General features: G+C 33.3%; 1 protein-coding gene and 3 long non-coding RNA genes across 4 annotated transcripts; all 4 read right to left on the reverse strand.

Moving 5' to 3' along the window:
- On the reverse strand, positions 1-1,269 carry LOC146946396 (F-box/kelch-repeat protein At3g23880-like). Its single transcript, XM_085744492.1, has one exon. The coding sequence runs from the start codon at positions 1,267-1,269 to the stop codon at positions 67-69; it is 1,203 nt and encodes a 400-aa protein (XP_085600618.1). The 3' UTR covers positions 1-66.
- A 3,438-nt stretch (positions 1,270-4,707) lies between these two features.
- LOC146946397 (uncharacterized) lies at positions 4,708-6,703 on the reverse strand. Its single transcript, XR_015026730.1, has 2 exons — positions 5,832-6,703; positions 4,708-5,084 (listed from the first exon to the last, which is right to left on the reverse strand). It is a non-coding gene; the product is annotated as an uncharacterized LOC146946397 (long non-coding RNA).
- A 1,816-nt stretch (positions 6,704-8,519) lies between these two features.
- On the reverse strand, positions 8,520-9,119 carry LOC146946398 (uncharacterized). Its single transcript, XR_015026731.1, has 2 exons — positions 8,846-9,119; positions 8,520-8,682 (listed from the first exon to the last, which is right to left on the reverse strand). It is a non-coding gene; the product is annotated as an uncharacterized LOC146946398 (long non-coding RNA).
- Positions 9,120-9,641: 522 nt separating this feature from the next.
- Positions 9,642-12,004, reverse strand: LOC146946399 (uncharacterized). Its single transcript, XR_015026732.1, has 2 exons — positions 11,826-12,004; positions 9,642-9,922 (listed from the first exon to the last, which is right to left on the reverse strand). It is a non-coding gene; the product is annotated as an uncharacterized LOC146946399 (long non-coding RNA).
- Between the last annotated feature and the right edge of the window lie 467 nt (positions 12,005-12,471).

Consider the following 12,471-nt stretch of genomic DNA (forward strand, 5'->3'; position numbering starts at 1 on the left):
CAAGAATTGTTAGAAAATCTACTAACATAAAAATTGAAAGAAGAAGATCATAAGAGGAACTTACTATCAAAAAGTTGAAACTAAGCTTTCAACATATTGTTTGGCAAAACACCAATAGTAGGCATTGGTAGTTCTAGCCTCTACTTTATTTTCTCTCCTATTATAGAGAACAACTTGTTGTTTATTGCTTGCCAATATCAATGAATCACCAAAAAAGTGTAATGGCAACAAATGACAATATCCAGAGTGATCATTGATGTGATATAGATTTTGATAACTAAATTTAAACAATTTAGTCCAAGACGCTTCAACTCGAAATTCTCTCATTTGCCACATAACAAAATTATTTTCCTTGGAACAATGGCTAAAACAAAGACAATTCATCAGCACGGAAACAATCGGCATAAAAACTGGCACTTCATCAAAATCTCGAGGGGGAAGCAATTGTGTGTAAGTCTCTGTTCCCAAATCAAGTGAGATAATCAGACATTGATCAACAGTTGGATTAAGATTGTCCCATTTCTCATAATTATACCAGACATTGTTGACGTTGTTGCGAAGGCCAAACCAAACAAGACTATTACTCACATGGACACCACCATTAACACTAAAAAAACTAAGATAAGGATTCACAGGAAAGCTTTGGATATTTCTCCAAAGATTATTATTGCCCAAAGTGAAAACTCTCACATCACTAGGACGGAAGGCAACCACCTTATATTTGTTGGTTAAAATATCATAACCAAATGAGAATTTGAAATCGGGATAGGGATCCTTGCGTGAAATGTGTATAGAGCTTAGTTCATCAGTCAATGATCTCAGGGCTGGGTTCCAGAAACGGAGATAGAACTCTTGACACTCCTCAGTTTCGGAATAACGGAGCAAGCAAAACAATCCATTGCAAGAACCAACAATCCTGTAATACTTGTTGTCCATCATCATACGGTAATTAGTATAATCGTCAATGGAAACAGTGGTCGACTGGTTTTCAAGTAAACGGTGTACGCTGAAGGCAGTGAGTTTAGTATGTTGGGTTGAAAATGTTGGATCAAATACTGCAAGGTGTGGTTTTTGTGAAGATTTATCGAGATGCAATTTGACGAATAAAGGATCGGAGATGAGCGAGTACCATGACTTGCTCACACATTTGAGCCGTATAAGTGATTTCACGTCAAGATAGGATAGGACTTCAGCGATGAGATCATCCGGAAGGGTTATCGGCAAAGGAGGGTTGATTTGACGCCGAAACTTAGATGGGCAGATACCCATAGGTGCTGTGTGTCGTGGAGTTGATTAGTTAAATTATTTTATGCTGTAATTATTTTAAAGTAATCATTATTTTATGTTATTCCTTTTACTATTCCTTTTGAAACACGCTTATTTTGTCGCTACTTGCTCAGTCAAATCCTAATTAAAAGGATTTATGGTTTGCATCGTACGATCAATGTCTTATAATACTCCCTCCGTCCCACAATAGATGACCTAACTTAATTTGACAGTATTTTTATACTAATATACAAAGATAAATAATATCATATAAGATGTCGTTAGATTCGTCTCGATGAGTAGTTTCAAAATATCAAATTTTCATAATTTTTTCTAATATATTATTCAAAATATTTAATGTCAAAGTTATGCATTAGCATGCGTAATAAGGTCAACTGTGTCAAGTATTATGGGACGGAAGAAGTATATTTCTGTACATTGTGGTTCATAACTGAATTGGAAAAACCTTGAAAAATAGATTCCCCACATATATATTTTGAGAGTTCGTATTATGTATACAAGAGTTCCTATTGTTTCTTGAGTATTTAAAAGTGGTTTCCCACTTCATAAATACCACTATAAATCTCTATTTACTAATAAAATCTATATTTTCTAAAAAAACTCAACTATTCTTAAAAAATAAACTATCAATCATCTTTAACAAGTATATTAAATGGAAGAGTTTTGCCTTAAAAAAAAGGGAAATCAAAGAAATGATAGTCCTCCAACTTAAATGGTGTTTGTTTTGCTTCAAAATATGAAATCCACCATAAATGGGGTGACTCAAAAATTTGTTTGGACAATGATTTTAGTGGGTTTAAATAAATTATTTAAATTCAAAAGTATATTATTCTCAAAATTAAAAATATATTAACTATGAATATTCTTTTATTATTCTCTACAAAAGTAGTATCCTAATAATTTGAAAGATTTCTCTATTTTCTCCATTCCTCCCTAAGTCATCCATTTCCCTCTCATATAAACTCGCACAAAAAGCTTACTTTTTGAACGACTTCTTTTGTAAAGCCCGATACTGAAAAGGATGGGGAGTTGTCACATGTGAACAAGGTATGACAAAGCGTGCCTAAAAAGAAGGATACCGAATCACATCGGAATGAGAAGGATATTGAGATTGTGCAGGTTTGAGACAACACGCTTAAAAGAAGGATTATAAGAACTGTTTGGTACTACCTATACCAATAAGATGTATCTTATTTTTGGTAAATTATTCCACAAGAACTTCATAGTTAAGAGTGCTTGACTAGGAGTAATTTTGGGATGGGTGATCTTTTGGGATGTTTCTCGAAAAACGTACTAGTGAGGACAAAACACGCTAAAAATACTCGTGGTTGTTTGTGAGATCAGTCGGCAATACTTACAGTCATATGAGATATTACATTTGGTATTAGAGCAGGGCGTTTCGATCAGAATACGAGTCTTGGATCTAGAGATGATCCGGTTTAGGAGAGTCGATCATTGTTTTCCATAGTTTAATATCATTCTCATATTTTTACTAAGACTTCATATGGCAAAGGACGCCGATGAAGTTGTACAAAAAATGAAGGATTGTACTAATTCATAGAACCTAATTTATGTTTTAAAAAATAAAAAACAAAATCATTTTTAGGGGATATTTTGAGTTAGACCTATTTTTGGAGGGTTCTTTCAAGTCTTTTATCGTTATTTCAAATTCAGTGGAAACCTAAGATAGTTAAATGAAACCATTTCAAGAAAAGTTTATCGGTTTTCTTTTCCCTTCTAAAGTGTTTTGAATGATTGATGTGAGTGATATTGCGATAAGTTGTCTGTGTCTGTGGTAACCAGTACTCAATTTAAGGGTGAAAAGAAGAGTTCCTTTTTAAATGCTGAGGTATTACCTCAAGAGTTAACTTAATAATTGGATGGTAGTAATTGTTAGTATTTTTTTATGACAAGATCAGACTGAGTTTAGATATCCCTCTGCTTTGTGAACCTTATTAGTGAACTATTCTTATTTTGACGAACTTCCATTGAATTGATGCATGAGTTCTTTCACTATTAAATTAAATGACATGATATTATGCCTAATCTACATGCATGCTTAGGAATTCAAGTTTTAAGAAAATTTTGTGTTGAATATAATGCGGAGGAATGGGTGCCTTTGGACGAGTCCGGCACCATCTAGAGTCGTGGCGTTTTCATAGAAGCTTTTGTGGGACCGAATTCCAACAAGAAATAACCTTGTGGTTTGAAATATTTTGGATCCTTTGGCTTTGAGAAATTGTATGGTGCAAAGGAATAGTGGAAACAGCATCTCATCTTTTTTTGCATTGTGGGATGGCCTTTAATGTCTGGAGTAAGGTCATGGCTTGGCAGGGAATTCATTTTGTAACACCCCCAAATCTGTTTATGCACCTGGATTGTTGGTTAGGGTCGGTCCGTGTGAAGAAGATACAGAAAGGTTTTTGCATTGTGTGGCATGCCGTCATTTGGACGATGTGGAAAGCAAGGAGTGACATGATTTTTAATCATGGTACGAAATAGTTGGAGGAGGTGATGGAAGACATTAAGATGCTCACATGGCAGTGGTTTTTGCGCCGTATCAAGTCCGCGCCGTGCTTATTCTATGAATGGTGCTGGGATCCGGGGGAGTGTATGAAGAGGTAAGGATGGTTTGAGAAGAGTAGCAAGAAGCAGAAGGTTGGCGGTGCAGCTGCTAAGCTGTTTTGACCGGGTCTTTGGAGATTTTTTCGGTGGTACTGCCTTGTTTTTCCTGCTGTTTTTCGGCTGTTGTTGGGTGGACTAGCAGTCCTGCTTCTTCTGTTTTTTTAGGGTTTTGCGGTCTGCTGGTCTGGTTTTGGCAGGGCTTTTCTGGGTTTAATTGCTTTAGTTGTTTTGTTGGTTTTCTGCTCGGATTAGGCTGGTGCGTGTGTCTGCTTGTAACCTTTGTTTTATTGCTTCCTTCACGGCTTGTGGGGTTTCAGATTAATAATATTTTCTGTTCAAATAAAAAAAAAAAAGTAGATTTTGTACATAGGTGACAAAGGTGCAACCAACATTGCAAATTCATATTTTCATGTAACATTATTGTTTGAAGTAGGCCTTTTTCTGTTATGTTACCTGATTAATAGAAACCCTACACCATATTATGATTTGTAACTCTTAACAAACTTTCTGAATGACTCTAAGCTTTCCTTCCGCCTTTTATAACAGAATACCCTCCCTAAAAATAATTAGAATACTAACCAACTCTTGTTCAATTAGCTTCTACAACCTTTTAGAAGCAGTGTGTGTATGACTTGGGCAGTCCATGTATTGGAACCTAGTCTATCAGAATTCCAGATTTACAAGTTTGTACAAGTTTCTAAACCTTGTAAATGTTAATGAGATAACACCATGTTATATACCTGTAAGCTTCAAATTGTAACACTACTATTCTCTAACATAAATCAAATGCTAGAATAGACAAAAACTTGTATGACATGTTCAATTTTCATAACAACGACAAACTCATTACATAAATTAAGATAATCTCCATTTTAGATTAGTGTAGCAAATGCCATCATAAAAAAAAAACAAGATAAATGACATGAAGAGTTTAGCAACTTTTCGTTTCTTGATAAAAAGAATTAAAGTGATCAAACTTATTCTTAAGTTAACAGGGAAAAATCCGTGATCCATCCTCTGTGCCATAATGACATAATTTGTAAGCTACCGATGTGAACGACTTGGATTGAGCAGCTAGCATCTCTTGTCGTTTTCTTACTTTGTAGCAAGACCTTGTCCAATTCTTCTTCATTTACCATTCAATCGACACTTGAAGTTTCAAGACAAATTTTCTGCAAGGTATAAAACAAATGTTCGGTGAGTATATATGTGAATAGAAGAAGGTAAATATTCAACTCCAATACTTAATCTCTTTACATGTTTAAGTCCTTCTGAACTTTACTAATACATAGACTGCTATGACACCAAAACCAACCTTCTGTCAATTATCATTACCACATGCATCAATCACCTCACTCTTCAAACCCAAAAACACTTCTGGATTCAATTCCTTCTTGAATTTACAGTACAGGTCCTCGAAAATATATGCTATGTCAGACTACGAGCCCTTAGTTTTTTGTTGCCCGCTCATCTTCTATTCATGACTAATTAATCGCAAGGTTAAACAACCTTGCTGTCTCTAATCTCCACCAAAACCAAGCTTCTGTCAATTATCATTATCCCACCAAAACCAACGTCCTCACTCTTCAATGCCAAAAACACTTCTGAATTCAATTCCGTCTTGAATTTTCAGTACATGTCCTCAAAAATATATGCTATGTCAAACTACAAGCTCCAGTTCTTGTGCAAATCTATTCAACGAATTTAAGTGTAACCTAGTCTAAGTTGAATTCTATAACTGAAAACCATAATATACACAAATATAATGAACAGCAGATTCTAGTCAATAACGATCAGATAGGTCAGATTCAATAGCCATACATGAATACGATATTAAAATGTAATGATTTATAAACAAGCATTGTTAGAGAATGAACTAACAAAAAAATTCAAAGAAGCAAATCATAAGAGGAACTTACTTTCAAAAAGTTGAAACTAAGCTTTCAACATAATGCTTGGCAAGAGACCAATAAAAGGCATTGGTAGTTCTAGTCTCTACTTTATTATCTCTCCTATTATAGAGAACAACTTGTTGTCTATTGCTTGCAAATATCAGTGAATCACCAAAAAAGTGTAATGGCAACAAATGAAAATATCCAGAGTGACCATAGATGTGATATAGATTTTGATAACTAAATTTAAACAATTTAGTCCAAGACGCTTCAACTTGAAATTCTCTCATCTGCCACATGACAAAATTATTTTCCTTGGTACAATGACTAAAACATAGACAATTCATCAACACGGAAACAATTGGCATGGAAAGTGGCACTTCATCAAAATCTCGAGGGGGAAGCAATTGTGTGTAAGTCTCTGTTCCCAAATCAAACAATGATCTCATGGCTGGGTTCCAGAAACGGAGAGAGAACTCTCGATACTCCTGAGTTTTGGAATAATGGAGCAAGCAAAACAATCCATTGCAAGAACCAACAGCCCTGTAAAACTCATTGTCCATCGTCATACGGTAATTAGTATCATCATCAATGGAAACGGTGTTCGACTTGTTTTCAAGTAAACGTTGTATGCTAACGGCAGTTAATTGAGTATGTTGGGTTGAAAATTGTGTATAAAATACTGCTAGGTGTGGCTTTTGTGAAGATTTATCGAGATGCAAGTTGACGAATAAAGGATTGGAGATGAGCGAGTACCATGACTTGCTTACACATTTAAGCCGTATAAGCGATTTCACGTCAAGAAAGGATAGTACTTCGGCGATGAGATCATCCAGAAGGGTTACTTGCAAAGGAGGTTTGATTTGACGCTGAGACTCAGATGTACAGATACCCATAGGCGCTGTTTGCTATGAAGTTGTTTAGTTGATATAACCTTTCAACAGCAAAGTCATGTTGTAAATTTATGTTGTAATTTATTTTAAAAGTTATCATTATTCTATGTTAATACTTTTACTTTTGAGACACGTTTATTTTGTTGCTACTTGCTCGGTCAAATCCTAATTAAAAGGATTTATTGTTTGCAACTAATTTCACGGTTAAGGTCAAATCCTAATTAAAAGGATTTATTGTTTGCAACTAATTTCACGGTTAAATAAGTTTTTTCGGAAAGGCAAATTTTATGGTACCCCAAAATTTTGAGTGTACCGGTGCACCAAATTATTAAATTAGTTGTGTTTTTTGAAGAAAAAGAATTATTTTCTATCATTGACAATTATATTAATGAGAGATGCTATTGATAGCGAAGGAATTTATCCCGAGCATATTGCGAATGAATTGTGAGCGTACGATATTTGGATTAGCGGAATACAAGGATGGTTAGTTGGAAAATGATGAGCTAGTACATTAACTGCATGCCTATCGTGAACTACTCGTGAACTTTTTATTCGCATCAAGTAGCATTTTTCTATATTAATTGAATCTTATTTACCAAAAGCGTCGACGAAATAAAATTTACTTTTTTAAATTTTTTATTACTCATAACAAAGAATATTAATTTTTTTTCAATAGAAAATGTAAAAAATTTAATAAGATTCTTATAAACAATGAAATGACGTTTTTTTTCCTTATGAAAGACACCACAAATTAAAGTTTTTGAGTAACAACTACAAAATATTATTTGGTCTTCTTCGTCTCATAAATAATTACCTTTATGGGAGAGAGATAATGTGTTCTGCATTTTTTTTCCCTAAACCATGGATTTATACCAATTGGGTTTTCCTGGCAAGATTCTTAGTGAGGCAGATTATCACACTAAAGGATGTTATACTATTTTTCCTTCACTAGATTTTTTTTCTACTAAGGTTTTAATGAGGCATCCTTCACTAGATTTTTTTTTTCTACTAAGGTTTTAATGAGGCATATCCTCGAAGGACATCAAGGGGGAGTGTTATGAATATCAAAATTGGATGTCCATAAATCCTTGTACTTATATCTTAAGTGACATCATTTTACTTATCTCCTAAGTCACACATTTTTGTACTTATCCCTTAATTACTTAACTCTTCAGTAGTATCATTGTATTTCTCTATAAATAAAGATCACATGTAATATAATTGTACATCACAAGAAAATAATATAATTCCCACTCTTCTCTCTCTCTCTCTCTTTCTCTCCTTCTCTACTCTTTAATATTGTTCTTAGTCTAAAAGTTTCATAAATAATTATAGGTTGTAAAAAATGAAGGGTTGATTTTTTTTTAATGAAAAATGTTAACAATTAGTTGTTAGATTAAGATTTACTCTTTCATCTGAATTTGAACACAGTACCTTAAAACCATTAACTCATATCTCAAGTTGAGCTATGCAATCTTTCAGCAAACTAAAAGGTAGCTAATTATAATTTTATAGTGACATTATAATTTTTCATATTTTCTAGAAGCAAACAAAACATCTGAGTATGTCAGTAATATATAAAGAAAGAGAAATATAATTTGAAGTGTGAGATAAATCATAACTGTTAAAATATGAAGATATAAAAATAAAATTATAGGTTTTAAAGTAAATGTAATATTCTTGAGTTGGAGGTCAAGGAAATAACTACAAAATTAAAAGAGAAAAAGACAATCTTAATAATATTATTCTCTGTCTTATTTTATTTGATAACCATTATCTGAGTGTATAAATCCATATAGGTTTTCCATATCTTAGCTAGTGAGAGATTTTTTTTTTTTTTTTTTTTTGACTTGGTACTCATGGAACTGGTTGTATGTAACGACCACCAGCACATTTACATTTATTAAAAATACAGATCACATCACGAATATGCATGCACATATCTCTTGGACAATCGAATGTAGACATACAGCGACCAATGTTTGCTGTAATGAAAAATGAGAATACAAATATGTTAATAAAACATGATCAAAGTTTGTGTTTGACTTCAAAGTAAATAAGAAAATTTGAAAAACGATAAAAAAATATTAATCTAACAACTAATTACTAACAATTGTCCTTCAAAAGAAAACATAAAAAATAACTTACCATCAACGGTAGTTGAGGCAAGAAATAAGGAAACAAATAGAATTAGAGTATAAACAAACTTGAGAATTTCACCCATGTTATTCTCTATTTGCATGTAACAAATAGACTAAGATTTAATCACTTTATAATGTATATTTCTCGTACTCTACTAAAAACAATTAAAAAGCTTTTTACACTAATAAACTTGATAACAAACCCTTGGTAACATTAAAGTCATTATTAAACGTCTCTTAAGTAAGTCAATGTGTTATGTTTGTCTCTTTAGCACACTTAATAAGGGCTTCACATAAAATATTTCTTATTATGAGAATTCATTCTTATTTAACCAATTTTCCATTGTGTTTTTAACCTTTCATGATAAGAAGCGGATATTTTTTTAAATAACGTTGATCTACAACAAAGTTACATGTAGGAACAGGGACGAATCTAGAAAACAATTAAAGGGGGGCCGACAAATTATCATAAGTCCCATTTAATTTTTTAACTATATTAATTTTTTCTTTACTAACTTACTACGTAAAGGTAGTGCGCGATGTTCCGGCGTAGATGAAATGAAGCTTATACGATGGAGGAGAATGGTGCTTGCAGGCACGTTGGCACTCAAATGCTCAAGTCAGTGTCAAAAAAAGGTAGATTTGTGCAAGAGAGGTGACATATAAACTGTACTTTTGAGTGTGATGTTGAGTCACGCTGCAACACCCTTGAACCCCACCAATAATATTTAATATAAATACAACAAATAAATCATATTATGATCAAGGTGTCATGTCATTTTTTGAATCAGCAAGGTGTCATGTCATTAAAACTCCAAAACATTAATATTACATTTTACATCAAAGTTTCGCAACAGAATAAACAAACATTTCCAAAATCATATCAAGGTCTCAACGACATAATTCAAATCTCGGATACATCAAAATAAAACAACAAGTTTCTCCAATATAAATACAACATAGAATAAAATAAAACAACTCCCAAAAGATCCTAATCAGAGTTTAGACTAGACTCCAAAGCAAAAGAAAATGAGGAAGCCTCGAGGTAATCATCAGTACTCATGTAATCTCAAGCGGCCTTAACCTGCACGTCACACCATTTTACAATGGCGTGGCGACGAAAATCACTAGAGAGTAAGTTTGCATTCAACATTAGGAAACTACGAATTCAAGTATAGTATATTAGGATTTCAAATATCACATATACATACTTTCATAAATCAACATCATTAATCATACAAGAGTTTCTTTCATCATTCTCCATTTATCATAATCATCAAATTACACCAACACCATCATTTAAAATATATAACCATACACTCATCTCCACTTATATTCACATGAAGCACATAATCCACATAATGCCTAAATCACATAATGCATATAATTCACATCATTCACATAGTTCACATCATTCACATAATTCACCTACCTTACATCATTCACCAAAATCCAATATAAATCATTTCATGTATATTCATATCCATACAATGATCTAGAAACCATTCTATATGCATGCGGTACCATTTTTGGATGTCGGAATTATTTTACCGATTGATCCCACCACTTCGGATGCTAAATATCTCATTCACCAACTCGAATGCTAAAACATCCTATTTCACCACTTTGGATACTAAATATCCAACAACTTATGATGCATAAACATATGACTCACCAAATGCATACGTTCATACAAGACATCACCAACACCAATTTCACCATTTTATATACATGTATTCATCACCATTATATACATATACATAAACACACACCATCATGAATTATTACCACCAATAAATCATCTTCACCAAAATCATCATAAGCGTAATCATCATCAAACATAATCATCATCAAGCATAATCATCAACTAGCATTTACCACATTCAAGAGGTCAACATTCTTTTATTTAGCACAATTTGCATGTAGAGACAATTAATCATTTTCAACAAGTTAACCAATACATCAAGTGCATATCAATCACTAATTCAATCATTATTCATCATATTAACATGAGCATAAAATCATTTGCAAGCTATCATGTCATAATTCATCATTTCACCAAAGCCCGTCTATTTTTACAAAGTTCGTCTATTTTTCCACATATCATCAAAAACCAAATTACACAATCATAAACATCCTTGTGCAATGTTTTGATCATAACTCAAGTTGTGAATTTCTGAATGATGCCAAACCAAAGACTATTGAAATCTAACATCCATTCCTACAACTCAAATGAAGACACCTAAATCTAATTCGAACAGAAAGTTGTGGAAAAGTTGGTTTTTCCTAAGCCTAGACAGGGTGCACAACTGTGTTGACCCATGTGTCGTATTTTGATCTTAACTCAAGTTGTGGATGTTTTAATGAGGTCAAACCAAATCCTATTGAAAGCTAACATCCATATCTACAACTTTCATGAAGTCACCTAAGATTGATTTCGAGCAGAAAGTGGTCAAAAAAGTAGTTTTCTTAAGGTTCGAAAAAGTGCACGGTTGTGTGTCTCAAAGTGCACGACTGTGCGTTTTTAAACAATCAAAAAGGGAAATTTGGAAGAGAAAAATGCATGGTATGTGCATCTAAAATGCACGGTCCTGCATTTCACCCAGGGTATTTAGAAATCGCAGTTTTTTGCGATTTCGTCTTGGGGACCTTCCCAACCTCCGTTTTTAGACCCTAAACTCGCCAAACTCGTCCCAAATCATCAGCCTAAGGTTACACTATCATTCCAACACTAATTCTTCATTAACCTACCTGATTATCTACTCTTTTTTAATGCTATTCTCTCAATTCAAAACTATAAACTAGATTCCCTCAATTCTAATCTTTCAACATCATCATCATGTACCTTCATCGTTGTTTTTCATCGAAATTCAAATCATAACAACATTAACATCTAAAGAGTTCAATTCTCTCTTCATCGAAATTCAAATCATAACAACCCCCATCATAGAACAAATACCTTAATGTGAAAGGAATATGCCCCTTACCTCGAATCTTTGAAGTCACGGTTTTTCGGCTCTCTTATCCGGAACTAGGGTTTTCTCGTCCTTTTCTCTCTTCTTCTCTTGTTTCTATGTTTCAGCAAAAGTGACAACACTGATTGTTAATTCGCTATTTATATTTGGGATAACCTCGTACTATTATTCCTTCCATTATATTTTCTATTATTTTTACTTCTCCCTCCCCTACTTAATTAAAACTTCTAGTATACACCTCCCGCCTTTATATTATTTTATTCACTTTTCCCCTTCATCATAATAATCTTCCTAGCACGTCATTAATCATCATAAATCTATTTCTTCATAGCTAACATAATATTCTAGCATTATAACATCATTATAATGATAAAATCAAGAGTTCTTCTAATTTACTTCGTTAAATCATTTCATGTAATTTTCAGGATGTTACACCGCGCGGTGGAGGCAAAGGAAGGAACGTTACATTTATTGCTGGGAGAGGGCTGTCATACCCTAATTTTGGACCTAAAAATACTAACTCAATTCTTCTTTTCTTGCCTTTCAAGCCATTTGAACTGTCTCTGATCAAGTACATCTTTCTCTGCATTTTATTTCAATATTGCTTGCAAAATTCATGAAAAAGGGCATTTTAGTCATTTCCTGTGTTAAAATTTCT

This window comes from Medicago sativa, chromosome 2, assembly GCF_051527215.1.
Source record: "Medicago sativa cultivar Bolivia chromosome 2, Bolivia_mono, whole genome shotgun sequence".
In the NCBI taxonomy this organism is placed as follows: Eukaryota; Viridiplantae; Streptophyta; class Magnoliopsida; order Fabales; family Fabaceae; genus Medicago; species Medicago sativa.